Consider the following 24,164-nt stretch of genomic DNA (forward strand, 5'->3'; position numbering starts at 1 on the left):
TACAATCGACCCTGCTTTTGGCGGAGATTTCCTTAGAAAATGGAAAAGGTTTTGTAGCATATATTTTTTCGAATTCTGTTTTCTCTTTTTCAGTGTGTGCATTTTACAAATGACAACATTACGCACTGACTTAACTCACTCTGAAAGGCTTTCAATATATTCTTCGTCTCTTTTGACCCATGTATTTGGCATATGCTGCGGCAACATCCATAATGAGTTTAAAGTTGTGATCCCAATTGGCAGGAGGCTGCTCACAATATGTTGGTCCATATTTGAATCACTGACAAAGATTGTTAATGTCAACAACAGAGAAGTCACCTGTTATTATAACCAATAGGTTAAAGCAATGTGACGAGTATTGGCGTTCACAAGTAGTGGAATCGTATGGCTACCAAGTCCACGTACTGCAACGCGTTCCTATAATTGAACAATTTGGATGACTTCGTGTTGATATAGGAAATTGAAAGGCTCCTGAAATTCGAAATATTGTGGAGCATTTAGGAAAACTAGTTTTAACCCTAAAGAGTACTGTTTAGCCCACAACATAGGCAAGTACCAATATTTAACTACAGTTGTTTATGATATACAGAACGATATTTAGAACGTCTATTTTCCTTTGTTTGACTAATGTGGGTGTCCTGCCTGTGTTATTTCAGTCAATAAGCTGCTGTCTGGGTTAATGTGAGAGGAGCTCTTTAGGTACGTCCTATTAGACAGTATGGAGGAGGGTCGGTGTTTAACGTTCGCGAAACTATCAGTAATTCCCCCTATAATACCGCATGAAGGAGGATCGCCATGTATATGGTACCACTACACTAATACTTTATGTGTCTTCCTGCAAATCTTCGGTGCCCTTTCCAACCATTTATCTTCCCTTTGTTTATCTCTTCATCAGTGAGAGGAAGGTTTTCCTGCTAGACCTAGAAACCAGTCTAGATTGGTATCACGTCTCTGACATCTCGTCCTCCCATGGCAGACATTCATGTGAGTTTTCTAATTACAATTTTAGATTACGTTTTGACTTCGGCTGGATTTGGTATATGACCAGAAAATGAATATGAACTCGCCATTTGCTAATTCCCAAACTGCTTGACATTCAAGAACGGTATTTTGACAAGCCTGTGATTAAAATTAGGTGTAGCGTCTGACCAGGAGAAACTAGCTTCTGTAATTTAAGAATGGAATACTACCATTGATTTTCCGTTAGGATTTTCCAAATGTTGTTTTGGACATCCTAGCCTGGTCTGAACAAGCAATTTTTTTAATAGTCTTGCTCGGGCATTGCTGCGTTTGGTAAGACAGGTCCAGTTTAGTTCAATTTTCTAGATGCTCTTAAACTGTCTGTATCCGGATGATTACCCGTTTTTCGAACGCCACGCACGGTTTTTATTTCTGTCTGTACATGAAACAAAGAATATGCATACATCTGTGCCATCGCATGCTTTAGTAATGCCAACTAAGAACCAACAGACACAATCATTCCCAGAAGCAACAACTGTATCAATGCGTGGAACAACGAGTAGGCACATCCATTCATATTGGCTTCTCTCCAGCAATACATGAATTTTACCAACTAGCGTTAACCCATGTCTACAGCATACCAGTATACAAAATCGTCCTTTGAAACAGACTAATGCCAGAGCGAGAAGTGGTTCACTGCAGGCTCTTCATTTGGCTCTTCAAATGGCTTTTCCACCAATACTAGATAAATATAAAGAGACCAGTAAAATTGACTCATATTCTCATATAGCTGTTTCATATTCAGATCTACGCGTTAAGGTTCAGGGGGACAAAAGGACTATCCACAAGACTGTATGACACGAGAGATGATCAACTTTCCAATTGTCAACCTTTCCTTTTTGTCGAGAACTATTCCAGCAGCACCGGCCTTTGCTGTTTACATTTCATATCTACTGAGGTACAGACGAACATACTCCTTCCCAAAAAATACCGTTATTTGTTTCTTGCTCAAAAGTTGTTTTGGGTTATTGTAGACGCATCATTGACGATGTCCGACTCCTTATTTTGACTTATACCATTTTCCCATGTTAGTTCAGGTAAAGATTTTCCTTTGCATGTATTTATGACCTCATCGCGAACATCCCCATTGCACGGTGATTCATAAACACATGCTTATGATTTTGTTGATATTGTAGAATGGGCTCTTTCTTACTAGATTTGACCGCCTCCGTGGTCTAATGGTAGAGCGTCCGCCCGGTGAGCGGAAGGTCCGGGGTTCGATCCCCAGCCGCGTCATACCAAAAGACGTTAAAATATGGTACTTGTTGTTACCCTGTCTGGCGCTCGGCATTAAGGGGCTTAAACAAGGACTAGTACTGGCCTCCTCGGAGTCAGTAAACTGTGTCTGAGTGGGGTATTCATGTTAAACTGCGGCATGGTTACTCAGTGTGCTAGCACTATAAATCGACATCAGTCCGGACTAGTACAAGCAGCCACACACACACACACACACATACACGTGTATGCACGTCGCTATATAAGTGCAATAATCCCCATTTCACCTCACCTTCATTAGATTTCTTTGATCATTGAAGGGTTTTCTCACTTTTGTAATTTGTTGACTTATGATATTATCGCCATAGTATTTGCTACACGAAATACACGGGAATGTCCCTTACAATCACGAATGTTCCTGAAATGTGAATTGTGTATGTTATAACATGAATGGGAGAATTAACGTTATCACTGAGCGTTTTCAATACAACATCTCGTTCGTGGTTCCTCCGCATACTTAATGTCTACATCAAACATCGGGTTGTCTCCTGCGATCCCCTGTAACGAGGATAGAGATTGCCTTTGAACACGTCATTAAGACCAACGATATCTCGCGGTATCCTCGGTACTTTATGTTATATAAATGGTTATGTTATTATGTTCTTGATTTCCCGTCGTTAATGGCGATTTCTTTTTATCTATGAGGCATTCCTTTCAAGGACGTGTTGCCTCACAGGAACATCTATTCTCGGTCCATCTGATTCTGCAATATAGCCTAAATATCTCTTTGATTTGATACGTCTTAGACTTCAAAGAGAAACTATCAAGTTCAATATTTGTAATATTATAACTAAAGTAACAGCTATCACCACAGGCAATGACTACAATCAACAGTCTTACAACTGGGCAATGTTTTGAGTCAGCCTCATAGAAAAGAGAATCGCAAAACATGTTCAAAAAGGTTCAGAGATGATTTGATTAATTCGTTACACACAACGGTTCATGTCATGTTCAAAGGCCATTGCTCATTCATATGTATTAACTATTAACTCAATGTACATTCCAGGGGTCCGTATACTCATACAAGGGGAGTCAGGGGTTAGGAACAAGTATTAACTCAATGTACATTCCAGGGGTCCGTATACTCATACAAGGGGAGTCAGGGGTTAGGAACAAGTATTAACTCAATGTACATTCCAGGGGTCCGTATACTCATACAAGGGGTGTCAGGGGTTAGGAACAAGTATTAACTCAATGTACATTCCAGGGGTCCGTATACTCATACAAGGGGAGTCAGGGGTTAGGAACAAGTATTAACTCAATGTACATTCCAGGGGTCCGTATACTCATACAAGGGGAGTCAGGGGTTAGGAACAAGTATTAACTCAATGTACATTCCAGGGGTCCGTATACTCATACAAGGGGAGTCAGGGGTTAGGAACAAGTATTAACTCAATGTACATTCCAGGGGTCCGTATACTCATACAAGGGGAGTCAGGGGTTAGGAACAAGTATTAACTCAATGTACATTCCAGGGGTCCGTATACTCATACAAGGGGTGTCAGGGGTTAGGAACAAGTATTAACTCAATGTACATTCCAGGGGTCCGTATACTCATACAAGGGGAGTCAGGGGTTAGGAACAAGTATTAACTCAATGTACATTCCAGGGGTCCGTATACTCATACAAGGGGTGTCAGGGGTTAGGAACAAGTATTAACTCAATGTACATTCCAGGGGTCCGTATTCTCATACAAGGGGAGTCAGGGGGTAGGAACAAGTATTAACTCAATGTACATTCCAGGGGTCCGTATACTCATACAAGGGGTGTCAGGGGTTAGGAACAAGTATTAACTCAATGTACGTTCCAAGGGTCCGTATACTCATACAAGGGGAGTCAGGGGTTAGGAACAAGTATTTCCGAATTGCAGAACGAGACAATCTTGTTAAGATAATGGAAAGGGAGTTCAGTCCTGTTCCTTACAGTAATCCTAGTTTCTTCTACAACACACATCTGTTGATAACACATGTTCCAAACATAGGTGGATGTATACTGTCACGTTCTTTCAGTGCCAAGGAAGCCAAAGGACTATTGAAAACAGAATGAATTGCTCTTTGTTTTGTACTGATTGTCTAACTCGGGGAAACAAAGAAGAGGATGTATTTTCAAAGTTGATGATTACTGCTGTTTTACATGCTTGAAATTACATCATTTGACAAATTGAGATCAGACGTTTTATATCAATGGACAGCTTGTATCAAGTCAAGTCAAAGTCAAAGATGTTTATTGTATCAAAGGCCATCGGCCCATATACAAGTTCAGATAAATACAGTGGGTGAGAATTTACAGATTGGGAGATACAACAAAAATTATATAAATATAACATTCATTTAACAATCGGTGATAATCATGAGGACTTTCTAGGGTGAGGTAATTAAAATTATGAATTTCCACTCAACATGTTATTTCGTAGTTCCATCCCATGTTTTACAAATAAAGACAGTTTAAACATTACATCGGCATCATTCGATGACAAAATAGAAACAAAAGCTATTCTACTTGTCTTAGATAAGAAACATTCTGGTATATATTTAGTACGTAATTCTGCATAATAAGGACATTCAAAGGTAAAATGTATTTCGTCTTCTATTGCAGAGTTACAGAATGGACAAATTCTTTGTATTCTTTCAAGTGATATATTCCGTCCATAGTTAATCATAAGTTTTGACAAGCCAAGTCTGTATTTAATATATCCATTTCTTAGGTGACTATTTGTTAAAACTGATAGATATTTTTCTGGCTCTAATAGAGTCTTAAATGTTCTGTACAAATCATAACGTGAACTATTTTCCAAGTTGCATTGCCACCCTTGATAGAACATATTTATTGCTATTTTACGAAAATCATTTAGAAATAAATGTTGATCACCAACAGATTGGTTAAGCCATATATACCCATATCCATGTGAGAATAATAGTGTCCTAATATGCGATACCCATGTAACCTTACCGATACTATCTAAATGAAAGAGCATGTTATAAGCTTTTTTCGGAAGCCGATGTTCTGGCATGCGGATGATATTAAACCAATATTTTAAACACTTTATTTGTGAATTAATGTAAAGTGGGTATCTTCCACATTCTCCATATATCATATTATTTGGTGTTGCTATTCCAACGCGAAGAAACTTTTTACATGCCAGTAGGTGAATTCTTTCTAAACATTCATATCTTCGGTAACCCCACACTTCAGATCCATACAATAAAATTGGCTGTATTTGAGTATCAAATAATTTGAAAAATACTTTTGGAGTAATAACTCCAAGTTTATGTGAAACAGACATTATATTAAGTAAAGCTCGTTTCCCTCGCAGTGATAAGTCAGATACACATTTGTTCATATTTAGTGTTGAATTAAACATTATGCCGAGATACTTATAACCATTAACTACATTAATTTGTTGTCCATTTAAGTACCATCTTTCGCAACTCCCCTATGTTGATGACTGAAAAGCAACTCACGATGTTGCCACCATGTGTCCTTTGTCCTTTAAATAGTCAAACTAGTGAGCCAATTTACGAGCAGTATACCCGCCATGGGGATAGAAAAGGCCAGTGGATCAGTTTAATGTGTGGCGCTGTGTTCTTGCTTGACTTCACTGCAGCTTCAAAGCACATTCGTCGTTGTCTGGCCATTACGTTAGAAAGCAATATTTGACAACCTTGTTTCACATATTTCATATCTTACTTTTCATGGACTTTGAAGTTCAATATCTTGCCAATTACCATCATTGTTTGTTTTAGAATGCTTTGCAAGTGTTGTTACAACAATTACTACACAACTTGTGTTCGCTGTAAAGTTCTTCTGAAAACACATTTGCCCGTTGACGTCATTCAAACATCTCAGACTAGGCAAATGAATACGGTTTCAAATAGTGACTACTGGGTCTCAAAGTTATTAGAACGTTTTGGAAAATTCAAAGTTGGCATATTTTACAATTCTTAAATATCAATTCTTAAATTACAAATCCAGCCCTCTGTAATGCGAGTTAACTGGAGGCTAACGGTCAACTTTGTGTCAAAGTATGCGTATACAATCTAGGTATGCATACATCTAAGGTGTGAATCCTATTTCTGGTGTCTCGACATGATATTGCTGGAATATTGCAAAACCCCCACTCTCTCTCTCTCATACATGTGTGTGTGTGTGTGTGTGTGTGTGTGTGTGTGTGTGTGTGTGTGTGTTTGCAGATCTATACCATAAGCACATAAATTATGCAATTAATTACAGATGCGCTATAACTAAATATCAGTTGTCTTTAATTTGACAAGTAAAATAACAGTGTCCTCCCAATGTTTATCAAAGGAGACCAAACCGTTATATAAAGATGGCTGATAAATGTCACTTCCAAAATCATAGTTGTCTATGGCATTGGCGTTATCGTACTCGAGCTGATATAAACCTAATTATGCAGTTCCTAAGTCCGTCATAAATCAAGCAAAGGGCAATGTTGCCCCGTGGTCAGAGTTTACCACCAAATAGCGTCATATATCAGTCTCTAATTGTAACCCTCTGACTGGCAAGCAATCTTGTAAACTGTATACAAGTGATCTACGGACAGTTAATGTGTAATATTATAGGACAAGGGTGCAGCAACCACTCCAGCTTTTTGTGTGAGCCACAGGGATGGTGTCATGATTACTGCAGAAGTGTTTTGGAACCGGGATTCCTTAACACAGAATAATGGTCATGGTCTCCTCGAAGGGATGCCTGTCTAGGAATCTTGTTTGGCTGGGATAGGTATCGAACATGACTACTCTAAAATTGTCCATTACATGAACGTTTGTTCTCAATGGTTCACAACAACGTTTCACAACAAAGTTTCATAACAACACTTCACAAGGAACTACCTCTAAATTATTGCATACCGTTTCTTTCTTATTTGGTTGATGCAGACATCAGATAACATGGACCTTTTTTGTAAACATGTATTATAGGACAATGACATAATTACGAACAGGGTGTATGACCCTAGTCTCAAAACAGCGTATTTGTAGTGTGGACCAGTCGCCCAAGGCGCCGCAATTCGCTGTGCAGAGTGGTATCCCTCAGACGTACCAGAAATCATGATCGTGGGTTCGAATTCGAGATTCAGGGTGACAAACTGTTAAACTCACTCTCTCAATGTCTTTGCATATGACTGCAATTCTCGATCAGTTGTGGTAATGTTCTTGCTGCTAAGTGACGCTAAAATGCTGCTAGGTATTTTAAGAGTACGTCTAAAGCATGTTCAACATTTTTAGCCAACGCTGATGTCTCAGAGAAAACACCTGACAATACTCCCTGGATTCCTTAATTGACAAAATTTGTTACGCCCATTTGTCAGAAACCCTTTATTAAAATTATTTACTAATTTCCGTCAAAACTGTTATAATTGATTACCTCATGTCGTGAAGATTAAAGTGTTTGTATTGAGCGTAAATAGTTGAATTGTAAACCGTCCTTCTGGTTGTGTGGAGCGCCTATCAATATCAATGTTGCAGACACACACCAGCCCAGGATATGGTCTTTGTCGGGGAAGTCAAAACGTCAGGCCAGGTAACATGGAAATCATCTCTGCTGTATAAATATCAATCCCCTGGCAATCCATAGACATTCATGACAGGAACATAGACCAGACTACCAGGGAAAGATTTAATAAATGCCACAATATTGTTAAAATCCAAGCCTGTTGTTTTCATTTCTTTAGCTCAGCAATTTAAAGATTTTATTCTCCCATGAGATATGAGTTGTTGGCATGTTAAGGCGTCAGCGCAGATGAGGCTGTTGTACAGCCGACTGACGTCGTGAGGAGTCGGATTGATCAATATTGCAATAGAAATGGCGAGCTCATTCCGACTTCGTAGTAAACTACAAGAAATGGTGCACACTGTGTGACCCATGTCATGAAAGTTAGTATGATGTGGGACAGGGAATGCATGACTTGCGTGTCTATTGCAGGGGTTGATTTGAAATTAACACGGAAATAAGAGTCATAAACAAGGGACGGGACGTGTAAGCTGGACTAGTGTTGTGTGCTTTAAAGTTTTGAAATACGCAGTGTAGTTAAAGGTTAAAAATATACAACAATGTTCATTAGACTACAGGAGGACGTTTGTACTTATGGCGTCCTACAAGCAGCTTCATTGTTTACGGAGAACATGTTGAAGATTGCAAAAACCACCAAAGGAAATTGAGTGCTCTTTGAAGCAGGGCTTGAATTTCTTGAGAATAAATACTGTGACGTTTAAATTAACATTGTGCTTCTATCAATAGATCCTGTTACAAGGGGAACATACTTGTGTCTCATTATGCCGTCAGGGTACCGAATTATTCATTGAGAATTTGAATACAGGTTAATGTGTTGAAGATTGAAACAGGGTGCTGCTGTAAAGAAGCGAAGTAGTCTAAGATAAAAAACACACTGAAACTCCTGTTGATTAGATTCCAGAAAACATACCAAGGCCCATTCCAAATACATCTATAATAAGAAGACGCTCTTGTATATTCCGATTTCCGATACTATGATAATATTACGTTAACAGTTAATATTACGAGAAAGGATCGTGACATAATTCTCCTCTCGTCTCAGCACACTATCATAATATCGTACTGTTTGTTTGAAAGATGCCTTTGTCTGCTGAGTAGGAGAAGTTCAGAGTTGAAGACACAGCTTCTGCCATCAGAGACAGAGAAAAAGGCAACGAGCAGAATTAGCTTTTTGAACTGTTTATTTATAAAACAAACACGGTTGATCGTCCCAGGTTGTATGTACAGCAATCTGAGTGACGCATCGAATATTAGGAAAAGTAGGGAACTCAGCTACAGTCAACCCCCGTTAGACCGGACTCTGGAACACCAGATCATACCGTTTGGAACGTCTTAAAGTCTGTTTGAATGGAAGATGGCATTACCCCGTACACAGTATTCGTTAATCCGGGTACATGATAATCTTGATGCCTTCGTCCGGATTTAAATGGTTTGCTGCTTTTGCTAACGTGCAACATTGTATTCCTATCCTGCAAACATTGAATTCCTATCCTGCAACGTTGTATTCCTATCCTGCAAACATGGTATCCCTGTCCTGAAACAATGTATTCCTATCCTGCAAACATTGTATTCCTATCCTGCAGACATGGTATTCCTATCCTGGAACATTTCTATTCCTATCCTGCAATAATTGAAATCCTATCCTGCACACATTTTATTCCTATCCTGCAAACATTGTATTCCTATCCTGCAGACATGGTATTCCGGTCCTGCAACATTGTATTCGTTGTTATCTCCTGAATTAAATGCACATATTCGTGAAGTAGACAGTTCATTCAATCAATTTCCGTAAATGTTTCATCAATCAATAAGTCATTATGAATAGTGTGTAAATGAATGTAATGCAACAGCGAACAAGTGTGTTTGTACAGTGGACACATAGGATTCAAATGATGACGTCATGAGCTACGGTTGTTACGGTGGAACACCTGTTCATATTGGATACCTCATAGTGTAATGCCATGTATATCAATTACTAGTACATGTGGTTGAAACACGACACTGCAAGAAGGGGCAGTTTCAGTACTGAAATGGATTTGGCGTTTTGGAAATGTTTAAGGCACGTTATACTGTCAGTAATATATACATATTTACTCAAAAGTGTTTAATAAATCTCTAGGCCGACACTTGTACAACCATTTACTGACGGACATATGCGCATTATTCAACGAAGAGAGTGTTAGCCCCTGTATGGAGCTGGGTGTGTACTTGGAGCCTGCGTTTGATCGTTCTCGTCATCGGAGAATGACATGTCTGTCTCCGTATAGCAGCAAATAACATTTAAACATTTCAAAACCCAAATATTTTTTAGAAGAACATTTATAGAAGACACGCTATACATCCAGTTTGACAAGGAAAGGTTGCAGCGAGCTCTTGGTGTCAAATTATTTAAGCATATCGATATTGTTCCACGCGGGCACAAGCCCTAGACGTTCTATTGTGTCTACGTTATATTGTAACAGTGTGTGCTACTGCCACAGTGTCTGTACTACATTATGTTTGTTTTACCTTAACATAGAGTGTATGTATTACAGCAACAGTGTATGCTACTGCCACAGTGTCTGTACCACATTATGTTTGATTTACCTTAACACAGAGTGTATGTATTACAGCAACAGTGTATGTTACTGCCACAGTGTATGTACTACATAATGTTTGTATTACCGTAATATTTAGTGTATGTATCATAGCAACAGTGTACGTATTATAGCCACAGTGTATGTACTACATTATGTTTGTATTACCGCAATATTTAGTGTATGTATCATAGCAACAGTGTATGTATTATAGCAACAGTGTATGTACTACATTATGTTTGTATTACCGTAACATATAGTGTATGTATTATGGCTACAGTGTACGTTACTGCCACAGTGTATGTACCACATTATGTTTGTATTACCGTAATATTTAGTGTATGTATTATAGCAGCAGTGTATGCGTTATAGCAGCAGTGTATGTACTACAGAATATTTGTATTACCATATCATAGAGTGTACGCATTAAAGCAACAGTGTATGTATTACATTATCTTTGTAATACCGTAACATATTGTGTATGTGTCATAGCAACAGTGTATGTATTATAGCAACAGTGTCAGTACTACAGAATGTTTGTATTACCGTAACATATAGTGTATGCATTATAGCAACAGTGTATGTTACTGCCACAGTGTATGTACTACAGTACGTTTGTATTACCGTAACACATAGTATATGTATTATAGCAACAGTGTATGTACTACATTATGTTTGTATTACCGTAACATAGAGCGTAAGTATTATAGCAACAGTGTATGTACTACATTATGTTTGTATTTCAGTAACATAGAGTGTAAGTATTATAGGAGCAGTGTATGTACTACAGAATGTTTGTATTACCGTAACATATAGTGTATGCATTATAGCAACAGTGTATGTTACTGCCACAGTGTATGTACTACAGTACGTTTGTATTACCGTAACACATAGTATATGTATTATAGCAACAGTGTATGTACTACATTATGTTTGTATTACCGTAACATATAGTGTATGCATTATAGCAACAGTGTATGTTACTGCCACAGTGTATGTACTACAGTACGTTTGTATTACCGTAACACATAGTATATGTATTATAGCAACAGTGTATGTACTACATTATGTTTGTATTACCGTAACATAGAGCGTAAGTATTATAGCAACAGTGTATGTACTACATTATGTTTGTATTTCAGTAACATAGAGTGTAAGTATTATAGGAGCAGTGTATGTACTACAGAATGTTTGTATTACCGTAACATATAGTGTATGCATTATAGCAACAGTGTATGTTACTGCCACAGTGTATGTACTACAGTACGTTTGTATTACCGTAACATAAAGCGGATGCATTATAGCAACAGTGTATGTACTACATTATGTTTGTTTTACCGTAACATAAAGTGTATGTATTATAGCAACAGTGTATGTTACTGCTATGTTATATATGTACTACATTATGTTTGTATTACTGTAACATGTTTGTTTGTTTATTTCCTATTTGATGAAATGTACAATATGACTATATTTGACCAAGGTGGAGTTTATGTATGTCCGAATATTTAGAAATGTTCTAAGCTTAAAAGCAAAAAAATATACTATGATGGGGTCTGACAAACATTTAGTATTAACTTTTATAGTAGACAAGATAGATGCGAACCTTTCTGGACAGGGATTGTTGTGATGAATCGGAGCTAACATAATTAACCATAACGTTCGAAATAAGTACAGACACTGTTTTCAAAATATATCCCTGTTTTTCTCCCCTTTTCCTGTTCTAGATTGTGGTTGCTGCATCGACATTTTAAAAGTGCCATTCGAAACGCATTATTTTCAACTCAAGTAAGATAAGTTCCTGTTCGTAATAAAGATGTATATGTATAATACGCTGCTAGTTTCGAGTTTTGTGTTAAACTATCGTTCCAGGTTTGTTGGCCGCAATCGTTAATAGGTTGCTTAACATTACAATCCCCGCAGTCTTAAATAATCCATGCATAACCAAATATAAACGTTACCCCAGATCTACCAAATTTATCTATCAAAATAGCATAAAATACGTTTGCTTTGGCAATTTAATAGGATTCACAGGAAAAGTTGTATATTATACTTTATTACTTTAGCGGCATGATATAAAAATCTTTTGTCTTCCACATTCTACAAGGGCAGCACTGTTACTAACAGAATTTGGTAAGTTCAATATTAAAAGAAATTAATAAAGAAATTAGAAAAATATAACTGTAACATGCAGTGTATGCTTCACAGCAACAGTGTATGTTTTTGCCATTATGTATATGTACTAAATTATGTTTGTATTACTGAAACATGTAATTTATGTATTTTGCAACAATATATATTACTGCCATATTGTTTGTACTACATTGTGTCTCTGTTACTGTAACATATAGTGTATGTGTTACTGTAACAGTGTACATATTACTGTCATATTGTATATGCACTACATTTCTGTTAACAGAGTATGCATTTGTGTGTATCCCCGCAGCACTGTGTGTGTTTCCACGGCTGTGTGTATCCCCGCAGCACTGTGTGTATCCCCGCAGCACTGTGTGTATCCCCGCAGCACTGTGTGTATCCCCGCAGCACTGTGTGTATTTCCACGGCTGTGTGTATCCCCGCAGCACTGTGTGTATTTCCACGGCTGTGTGTATCCCCGCAGCACTGTGTGTATTTCCACGGCTGTGTGTATCCCCGCAGCACTGTGTGTATTTCCACGGCTGTGTGTATCCCCGCAGCACTGTGTGTATTTCCACGGCTGTGTGTATCCCCGCAGCACTGTGTGTATTTCCACGGCTGTGTGTATCCCCGCAGCACTGTGTGTATTTCCACGGCTGTGTGTATCCCCGCAGCACTGTGTGTATTTCCACGGCTGTGTGTCACTGTTCCTCCGACACACAAGAGACAAGATGATTTTCATCGAATGAATTCATTGGTGAATCGAACTGGTATGATTGTTGTTTCGTGCAGATAGATGACACCACTTGGAGTCAAGGAAGAACAGCTCTCACTCGCTGAGATACGCTGCAAGCAAAGTGACGAGTTTTAATATAGGCACATATTACAGCATTTATTTATTTGTTTGTTTGTTGTTTAACGCCGCACTCAGCACTATTCCTATCTACATGACGGCGGTCTGTAAATAATAGCTTCTAAACCAGACAATCCAGTGAACGACATTATGAGTGAGTGAGTGAATATGGTTTTACGCCGTTTTTAGCAATATTCCAGCAATATCACAGCGGGGGACACCAGAAATGGGCTTCACACATTATACCCATGTCGGGAATCGAACCCGGGTCTTCGGCGTGACGAGCGAACGCTTTAACCACTAGGCTACCCGACCGCCCCGAATGACATTATGAGCATCGATCCACGCGATAGGGATAAGATTACATGCATCAACATAGTCAGCATGCCTGACAACCTGATCCCGTTAGTCGCAACTTACGGCAAGCATAGGTTGCTGAAGACCTATTCTAAAACATAATATGGGACCAAGCACCACGGAAACACGCTTCACTGGGGCCATATGCTGGGATGACACTATTTAAAATATACAGGAGTAAAATGCACTGACACATGACGTCAAATTATTAAATTCATTATCTATAATTATTTTTGTCTTCCTTTAGTATAACAACGATGAATACTGTAGACCGCCTTTAATTCCATTTTTATTGTCCAAAGTAACAACAATATGTTTACACTATTACAGGCAGGAAATGATCGTCTTGAAGGATAGTGTTTCCTGATTGACCGGGTCTGGTTTCCAGGGGTTTCACTGTTCCAGCATATAGTGCAGGGAAGAAGCACACATTGGTCAATATCAATACTATGCAAGTACTGGTGAAACATGAATACCTATAAGTGGACGTCCCTGGCTGGTTCAGCGGTCGTGTGGTGGTAGCTCTGGGGAGGTCTGGAAATGAGCGTCAAATAAGGAAGAAAGTATAATTTTCTGAGACATTTTCACGAGTTCACTTTAAGACAAAGATATCAGTAGATACACGTGCATACCGATGACCTATCATCACCTTAAGACAAAATTACCAGCAGATAGACGTGCACACCAATGGCCTATCATCACCTTAAGACAAAGTTACCAGTAGATACACGTGCACACCAATGGCTTATCATCACTTTAAGACAAAGTTATAAGTAGATACACGTGCATACCGATGACTTATCATCACTTTATGACAAAATTACCAGTAGATACACGAGCATACCAATGGCCTATCATCACCTTAAGACAAAGTTACCAGTAGATACACGTGCACGCCAATGGCTTATCATCACTTTGAGACAAAGTTACCAGTAGATACACGTGCATACCAATGGCTTATCATCACCTTAAGACAAAGTTACCAGTAGATACACGTGCACAATATTGGCTTATCAACACAATTAAGACAAAGTTATCAGCAGATACACGTGCACGCCAATGGCTTATCATCACTTTGAGACAAAGTGAACAGTCGAGACACGTGCACACCACTAATGGCTTATCATCACTTTAAGACAAAATTATCAGCAGATACACGTGCACACCAATGGCTTATCAACACAATTAAGACAAAGTTACCAGTAGATACACGTGCGCACAGGTAAACATATATTTATTTAGAGGCACGATTGCTGTACTAGATATATATGGACCAAAATGAGCTGACATACCTATGACGGGAAGTGATACAAGTTGTGTAGTACTGTGTGGTCCACTGAAGGAGGTCTTTGTGAGGAAGGTGTCACACGGTGTGATGTCACTGCTCGGGTACGGAAGGATGTTGTATCAATGCGTTGTTTCACTTCACGAGTACAGAAGGATGTTGAATTACGGCATGGCGTCACTTCTCAAATACAGAGGATGTTGTATCACTGCATGATTTCACTTCTCGAGTACAGAAGGATGTTGAATTACGGCATGGCGTCACTTCTCGAGTACAGAGGATGTTGTATCACTGCATGATTTCACTTCTCGAGTACGGAAGGATGTTGTATCACTGCATGGTTTCACTTTTCGAGTATGGAAGGATGTTGTATTGCGGCGTGGTTTCACTTCTCGTGTACAGAAGGATGTTGTATCACTGCATGATTTCACTTCTCGAGTAGAGAAGGATGTTGTATCACTGCGTGGTTTCACCTTTCCAGTACAGAAGTAGATTGAATTTCGGCGTGGCCTCACTTCTCGTGTACAGAAGGATGTTGTATCACTGCATGATTTCACTTCTCGTGTACAGAAGGATGTTGTATCACTGCGTGGTTTCACTTCTCGAGTAGGGAAGGATGTTGTATCACTGCGTGGTTTCACTTTTCCAGTACAGAAGTATATTGAATTTCGGCGTGGCCTCACTTCTCGTGTACAGAAGGATGTTGTATCACTGCGTGGCCTCACTTCTCGAGTACGGAAGGATGTTGTATCACTGCGTGGTTTCACTTCCCACATACAAGAAGAGTTATCAGGGCGAGGTTTCACTTCCCGGGTATGTGAGGAGGTGTCACTTCCCGACACCAGTACATGCTGTATCGCGGCCTGTTTTCGCTACCAGAGAGGGATGATGTATCAAGAATAAGTCCTTCGTCGACGTTGAGACGGTTAAATTTATCACTTCATGGTGTGAAAGAGTACAATGTCCCCTCCATCAGGGTTCTATCCACGACACTGATGGAGGAGAATCTGCTGGTTCAATGATGTAACAAGCCCTACAGCCAAACACTGAAGGTACATCCTGACAACAACGGTTCTTCTGGTCCCATTAATGTTCCTAACGTCGCTAAACGACGAATGAGTGAAAATGAGGTATCGAATGCTGATATATATATAGAGAGATGATGGGGATGAATAAATACTAGGTACAATGATGTGAAAATATATCCAGGTGAATGTTTCCGTTATCGATGAATACTCTTACTCCGACGTGCTCTCTTTCGGTGTAATCCCAAATGTCGGCACATTCTTGTCGGAGTTATCCCGTTTAATCCATTCAAAATATCACAAACACAAAGTTTAGAATGACGGTGAGGAAAGACGGAGTAGTGTCGTAAAGGAGGTCGTCACCTTGGACACCAGACGCATATTTTTAAAACTGTCAAAACAATCATGAGAATTACAAATGTAAAGTTGTGGGAAGAATAAGTCCCGTTGTTAGAGCTAGTTGCTCCACTTGTTGAATTTTTCGGAGCTGTACCTGAAACACAAACATTACCCATTGAAACACCTCCACACACTAACATGTTAATATGTACATTCGCAGGACACACCTTAGCGTTATATTTAGTCAATAACTGCTCGTTTACAATTACGATTAGGACAAATACAAATGAAATATATCTGTAAAAAGTATTTGATAAACATTGAGGAAGAGGGCACATCTCATAGATGAATCGTTAGTCTTATATAGAACATGCCTCGAGTTTCACTAATTATAGTTACCAACCCTAAACGAACTTTACTGGGCGTAACAAATCTGTATTAAAGCATCCTACCTCTTTTCCAGTTTGAAGTATCAGCTGAAAATGAATAAATTCGGTGTTAATAGAAACGAGACAATGGTTGCTGAAGATTCCTTCAAATAGTGAGAGCGTTTGTTTGTACACCGCTTTAACCGATTGGGCAGGATGCGCTCATCTTTCGCAAACACCTTGCGGCATCACTCTTTAACAGTGATCCATGATCACATGCTTGTGATATATTCGCAGTCGTTCATTGGACTTGTGCTTATGGAAAGGGTGTTTTCATGAAATAACTGTTCTTTAACCGCAACATTCCTTTACATGTTTAATGGTTGATAGTTTAACTAGAGAAGCAGGACAGTACATACTTTTTAATACGTTGACTCTCGCACTTGTAATCTGGAGATCAGAAGTCCGGCAAACGTACATCCCAGCATCCTCCAGTGTTGCATCCTTTATCTCAAGAATGCTGACAATTGTCTTGGTTGTCAAGGAAACAAACTTCCTTATGTACACCTTATTTGCATATTGGGTTAAAAGTTTATTCCCATTTTTGAACCAGTCCAGATCGTCGGGTGGGTGATCTTTGCCTGTGGCATTGCACATGAGGAGGATCGTATCCCCCTTCTCTACAAAAGGTTTACCTGTAATTTGTATATCTGAAAGTAAATATACAGATAAAACACGGATGAGTTGATGACGTTGTTTTACTTTGTTAAACTATTTAAAAAAAAGAAGAAGCATTAAGTTATATTATAGTAAAGAAGAAGAGGTTATACTATGGAATTTACTTTAAGACAAGTCATGATTCATGGTGTAGATAAATGAATAGTTGTTTAGTGACAACGTTAGGATGGTCAACTGGAACACCCCTAAAACAAAACATTACCTGTATAAAAAAGGTGATATCAGAAAGTCTTGAGCCTAGCTTATATTGATATTGACCTGTGTTTGAGTAATGTTTCACAATTTTGCAAGCTACAGTCCACTGACTTGCTGATAATTGACTTAGACACTCTGGCACCCTACTCCATACCATGACATGGACAACACTTGGTATAGAGCACCATTTTGGGGACACTGTTTTAAGTAGATTTCTTATGATAATGGCAAGGGGTTGTGTCGCTTGCGTTTACCCTAAAGGATCAGACACCAACGAATATCAATGATCGTTGCATGACGTATATGGGGAGACTGCCTCATTAAGCGTGGTGTGAAAGAATTCAGTATGGGAGGGGGAAATAAGAAAATGCCACCACGACACCAGACAGGAAAGCATTGATGCAGTACACAACATGATAATGCCCAATTGCCACATTGGACCCTGTGAGGTTTTTGAAAAGCGTGTGTTAGTCAAAGGGCTGTTCGCCATCAGGACAGTGTGGATGCAATGACTGCTGTACAAAAATGAGGACATGAGCTTCTGTCTCATCCCCTTATTCAAGAGACCCGACCCCAGGTATCACTACCTGATGTCAATGTTTGCAAAAAAACACCTGCATGATCAGAGACATATAACAAGGAACAGGAAATGGTTACATCTGTGTGGGCTAGATGACAGATTTGATCTACTACAAAACAAGAATGACCCACCTGTTGGAACGATAGAACAAGTGAACTAGTATATGTCAAGGTAGATAATAGTTATATATTCAATAATTGTCAAATAGCCAATTCCCTTCCACTGATTTACCCGACTGAAGTGGACAGAAAGATCAGATTAACCGCTTTATCTGTTTGATGTTTAGATCCATGTATTTCGATGCAAAATGACTCGAAACTCTCCACAAGATTGTATGACAAGATGACCGCCTCCGTGGGGTAGTGGTAGAGCGTTCTGCCACGAGAACGGAAGCCCGGGGGCTTGATCCCCGCGCGCGTCATCCCAAAGCTATTTTCCTAGGGTTATAATGTTCAAAGTTAGGCTTTCAAATCGTTTTGTGGTAGACATGTGGAGGAGGACATTTCCAAACTTGACGTGTCAGTGAGAAACCGATGTCCGATGTAATTCCTTATTTTGACTTATGACATCACGGTTCCCATCTTCATTTAGATGAACACTTTACTTGCCATTGCATGTGGTTGTGACAGGTGTCACCGATGGAGCTACCTACACGCGACAACCTGATACCATGACTATTTGATAGTGATTCATAAACACATTCTCCTTATATCGTCAGACTCGTGCACCGTACACTGCTTGCAGCAGAGCTTTCTTACAGTTAAAGAAAGGGTTTACACTGCTTTTATTGAATTGAAAGGGGACTGTGTAGAAATGTGATAAAAATGCACGACAATATTTCAGTGACATGTATGCTAGGCTCTAAACATTTTGATTCCCCTCGAATCATTATTTATTATATTACAAGAAAAAAATACTCTATTAAACCCTCTAACATAAAGACATGACACAGTGACAAATAAGAAAAAATGATATAAAATCCGAAGATAAATGTATTGTTACGCTGACAAACACATCAAGCCAAAGACGGAAATACGAAAGACAACTTGTAAGAATCCATCAAACAATCACCATTCACAAACTACACGAAGGAATGACAACAATGTTTAATGACGTTTCTCTGCCGATTTTAAAATACAAGTATATTGTTGTTGGGCCTCTAACGACAAAATGCAATCACATACAACGATGACATGTTTTGCAGAAACGCAGTACAGCACAATGACGATACACTGCAGCTGCAAGAACGGGATCCACGCGAGAATGTTATTCTCCGTGTTAAGAAAACTATGTTCGACTCATTGCAAACGTGATGGAAATTTGGTGTAAATGCCGATTGCCATGCCACAAGAAGAGAAACTTGAAGACGACAATGATGAATTACCGTAAAGATCACCAAGAATTATGCCAGGTCTTCCAGACAGATCTGTAAATGTTGGTTTCAGAATGAATTGGTAATGGCTAACGTGGTTATTTTAGTCAGTGAGTAATAGAAACCATTTAACATGTTATAAAATATACTCACAAACTGTGAATAACAGATTTCAGAACACACTACCCCCGAGAATGCATACTGACAACTAAAGTAATATAGACGATTCCTCGAAACCAAGCACATTTATAATATATATATAATAACCGAGATAAAGGTGAAGAAGTCTAACAAAGGAAGAACATGACATTGACCACCAACAGAGACATTGTTGAAGATGATACTGTTACGGCAACGTTTCTTAGTGTAGTGTATGCCATGTTGAAGTTGATTCTGTTACGGCAACGTGTCTCAGTGTAGTATATACCATGTTGAAGATGATACTGTTACGGCAACGTGTCTCAGTGTACTATATACCATGTTGACGATGATACTGTTACGGCAACGTGTCTCAGTGTAGTATATACCATGTTGACGATGCTACTGTTACGTTAACGTGTCTCAGTGTAGTATATACCATGTTGACGATGCTACTGTAACGTTAACGTGTCTCAGTGTAGTATATACCATGTTGACGATGCTACTGTTACGTTAACGTGTCTCAGTGTAGTATATACCATGTTGACGATGCTACTGTAACGTTAACGTGTCTCAGTGTAGTATATACCATGTTGACGATGATACTGTTACGGCAACGTGCCCTAGTGTACTATATACCATGTTGACGATGATACTGTTACGGCAACGTGTCTCAGTGTAGTATATACCATGTTGACGATGCTACTGTTACGTTAACGTGTCTCAGTGTAGTATATACCATGTTGACGATGCAACTGTAACGTTAACGTGTCTCAGTGTAGTATATATCATGTTGACGATGATACTGTTACGGCAGCGTGTCTTAGTGTAGTATATACCATGTTGACGATGCTACTGTAACGTTAATTTGTCTCAGTGTAGTATATACCATGTTGAAGTTGAATCTGCCACGGCAACGTGTCTTGGTGTAGTATATATGATGTTTAAGATCATACCGTTACTGCAACGTTTCACAGTATAGAATATACCATGTTGACGATGATACTGTTACGGCAACGTGTCACAGTGCAGTATATACCATGTTAAAGTTGATTCTGTTACGGCAACGTGTCACAGTGTAGTATATGCCATGTTGAAGTTGATTCTGTTACGGCAGCGTGTCACATTGTAGTATATACCATGTTAAAGTTGATTCTGTTACGGCAGCGTGTCACAGTGTAGTATATACCATGTTGAAGTTGATTCTGTTACGTTAACGTTTCTCAGTGTAGTATATACCATGTTGAAGTTGAATCTGCCACGGCAGCGTGTCTCACTGTAGTATATACCATGTTGAAATTGATACTGTAACGGCAACGTATCTGTGTGTAGTATATGCCATGTTGAAGTTGGTTCTGTTACGGCAACGTGTCTCAGTGTAGTATATACCATGTTGAAGTTGGTTCTGTTACGGCAGCGTGTCTGAGTGTAGTATATACCATGTTGAAGTTGGTTCTGTTACGGCAGCGTGTCTTAGTGTAGCATATACTATGGTGAAGTTGATACTGTTACGGCAACGTGTCTTATTTTAGTTTACACCATTTTGAAATAATGCTGTTACGGCAAGGTGTCATAGTGCAGTATATACCATGTTGAAATGATACTGTTACGGCAACGTGTCGTAGTGCATTATATACCATGTTAAAGATGATACGGTTACGGCAACGTGTCTTAGTGCAAAATATACCATGTTGAAAATGATACTGTTACGGCAACATGTCTTAGTGCAGTATATACCATTTTGAAATGATACTGTTACGGCAACGTGTCTGTGTGTTATGTTTACACTGTTGAAGATTATTCTGTTACGGCAACGTGTCTCAGTGTAGTATATACCATGTTGACGATGGTACTATTACGGCAACGTGTCACAGTGTAGTATATACAATATTGAAGTTGATTCTGTCACGGCAACGTGTCTTAGTGTAGTATATTCCATGTTGACGATGCTACTGCAACGTTAACGTGTCTCAGTGTAGTATATACAATGTTGAAGTTGAATCTGCCACGGCAACGTGTCTTGGTGTAGTATATATGATGTTTAAGATCATACCGTTACTGCAACGTTTCATAGTATAGAATATACCATGTTGACGATGATACTGTTACGGCAACGTGTCACAGTGTAGTATAAACCATGTTAAAGTTGATTCTGTTACGGCAACGTGTCTCAGTGTAGTATATACCATGTTGACGATGCTACTGTAACGTTAACGTGTCTCAGTGTAGTATATACAATGTTGAAGTTGAATCTGCCACGGCAACGTGTCTTGGTGTAGTATATAAGATGTTTAAGATCATACCGTTACTGCAACGTTTTATAGTATAGAATATACCATGTTGACGATGATACTGTTACGGCAACGTGTCACAGTGTAGTATATACCATGTTAAAGTTGATTCTGTTACGGCAACGTGTCTCAGTGTAGTATATACCATGTTGACGATGCTACTGTAACGTTAACGTGTCTCAGTGTAGTATATACAATGTTGAAGTTGATTCTGTTACGGCAACGTGTCCCAGTGTAGTATATACCATGTTGACGATGGTACTGTAACGTTAACGTGTCTCAGTGTAGTATATACAATGTTGAAGTTGAATCTGCCACGGCAACGTGTCTTGGTGTAGTATATATGATGTTTAAGATCATACCGTTACTGCACGTTTTATAGTATAGAATATACCATGTTGACGATGATACTGTTACGGCAACGTGTCTCAATGAAATATATACAATGTTGAAGTTGGTTCTGTTACGGCAACGTGTCTCAGTGTAGTATATACCATGTTGAAGTTGATTCTGTTACGGCAACGTGTCTCAGTGTAGTATATACCATGTTGACGATGCTACTGTAACGTTAACGTGTCTCAGTGCAGTATATACCATGTTGACGATGATACTGTTACGGCAACGTGTCACAGTGTAGTATATACCATGTTAAAGTTGATTCTGTTACGGCAACGTGTCTCAGTGTAGTATATACCATGTTGACGATGCTACTGTAACGTTAACTTGTCTCAGTGTAGTATATACAATGTTGAAGTTGAATCTGCCAAGGCAACGTGTCTTGGTGTAGTATATATGATGTTTAAGATCATACCGTTACTGCAACGTTTCATAGTATAGAATATACCATGTTGACGATGATACTGTTACGGCAACGTGTCACAGTGTAGTATATACCATGTTAAAGTTGATTCTGTTACGGCAACGTGTCTCAGTGTAGTATATACCATGTTGACGATGCTACTGTAACGTTAATTTGTCTCAGTGTAGTATATACAATGTTGAAGTTGAATCTGCCACGGTAACGTGTCTTGGTGTAGTATATATGATGTTTAAGATCATACCGTTACTGCAACGTTTCATAGTACAGAATATACCATGTTGACGATGATACTGTTACGGCAACGTGTCACAGTGTAGTATATACCATGTTAAAGTTGATTCTGTTACGGCAACGTGTCTCAGTGTAGTATATACCATGTTGAAGTTGATTCTGTTACGGCAGCGTGTCACTGTGTAGTATATACCATGTTGAAGTTGATTCTGTTACGGCAGCGTGTCACAGTGTAGTATATACCATGTTGAAGTTGATTCTGTTACGGCAACGTGTCTCATTGTAGTATATACCATGTTGAAGTTGATTCTGTTACGTTAACGTGTCTCAGTGTAGTATATACCATGTTGACGATGATTCGGTTACGGCAACGTGTCTCAATGTAGTATATACAATGTTGAAGTTGGTTATGTTACGGCAACGTGTCTCAGTGTAGTATATACCATGTTGAAGTTGATTCTGTTACGGCAACGTGTCTCAGTGTAGTATATACCATGTTGAAGATGATAATGTTACGGCAACGTGTCACAGTGTAGTTTATACCATGTTAAAGTTAATTCTGTTACGGCAACGTGTCTCAGTGTAGTATATACCATGTTGAAGTTGATTCTGTTACGTTAACGTGTCTCAGTGTAGTATATACCATGTTGAAGTTGATTCTGTTACGGCAACGTGTCTCAGTGTAGTATTTACCATGTTGACGATGCTACTGTAACGTTAACGTGTCTCAGTGTAGTATATACAATGTTTAAGTTGGTTCTGTTACGGCAACGTGTCTTATTGTTGTATATATAATGTTTAAGATGATACCGTTACAGCAACGTGTCTCAGTGTAGTATATACCATGTTGACGATGATACTGTTACGGCAACGTGTCTGAGTGTAGTATATACCATGTTGAAGTTGATACTGTTACGGCAACGTGTCTGAGTGTAGTATATACCATGTTGAAGTTGATTCTGTTACGGCAACGTGTCTTATTGTTGTATATATAATGTTTAAGATGATACCGTTACAGCAACGTGTCTGAGTGTAG

The 24,164-nt window shown here is 39.0% G+C and overlaps 1 protein-coding gene across 1 annotated transcript in view; it reads right to left on the reverse strand.

The window, feature by feature from the left end:
• Positions 1 to 8,996: 8,996 nt before the first annotated feature.
• The window catches only part of LOC124134161 (lachesin-like), a 155,875-nt gene continuing 140,707 nt past the window's right edge, over positions 8,997 to 24,164 (reverse strand). Inside the window, exons 5-9 of the mRNA XM_046498841.2 lie at positions 17,183 to 17,473; positions 16,848 to 16,871; positions 15,039 to 16,549; positions 14,223 to 14,280; positions 8,997 to 13,382 (exon numbers count right to left, since the gene is read on the reverse strand). Coding sequence (XP_046354797.1) covers positions 16,416 to 16,549; positions 16,848 to 16,871; positions 17,183 to 17,473 — 449 coding nt within the window. The 3' untranslated portion in view covers positions 8,997 to 13,382; positions 14,223 to 14,280; positions 15,039 to 16,415. The remainder of the gene's footprint in view (positions 13,383 to 14,222; positions 14,281 to 15,038; positions 16,550 to 16,847; positions 16,872 to 17,182; positions 17,474 to 24,164) is intronic.

The sequence above is a fragment of the Haliotis rufescens genome, unplaced genomic scaffold, assembly GCF_023055435.1.
Source record: "Haliotis rufescens isolate VD_foot unplaced genomic scaffold, xgHalRufe1.0.p SCAF_1, whole genome shotgun sequence".
Lineage (NCBI taxonomy): Eukaryota > Metazoa > Mollusca > Gastropoda > Lepetellida > Haliotidae > Haliotis > Haliotis rufescens.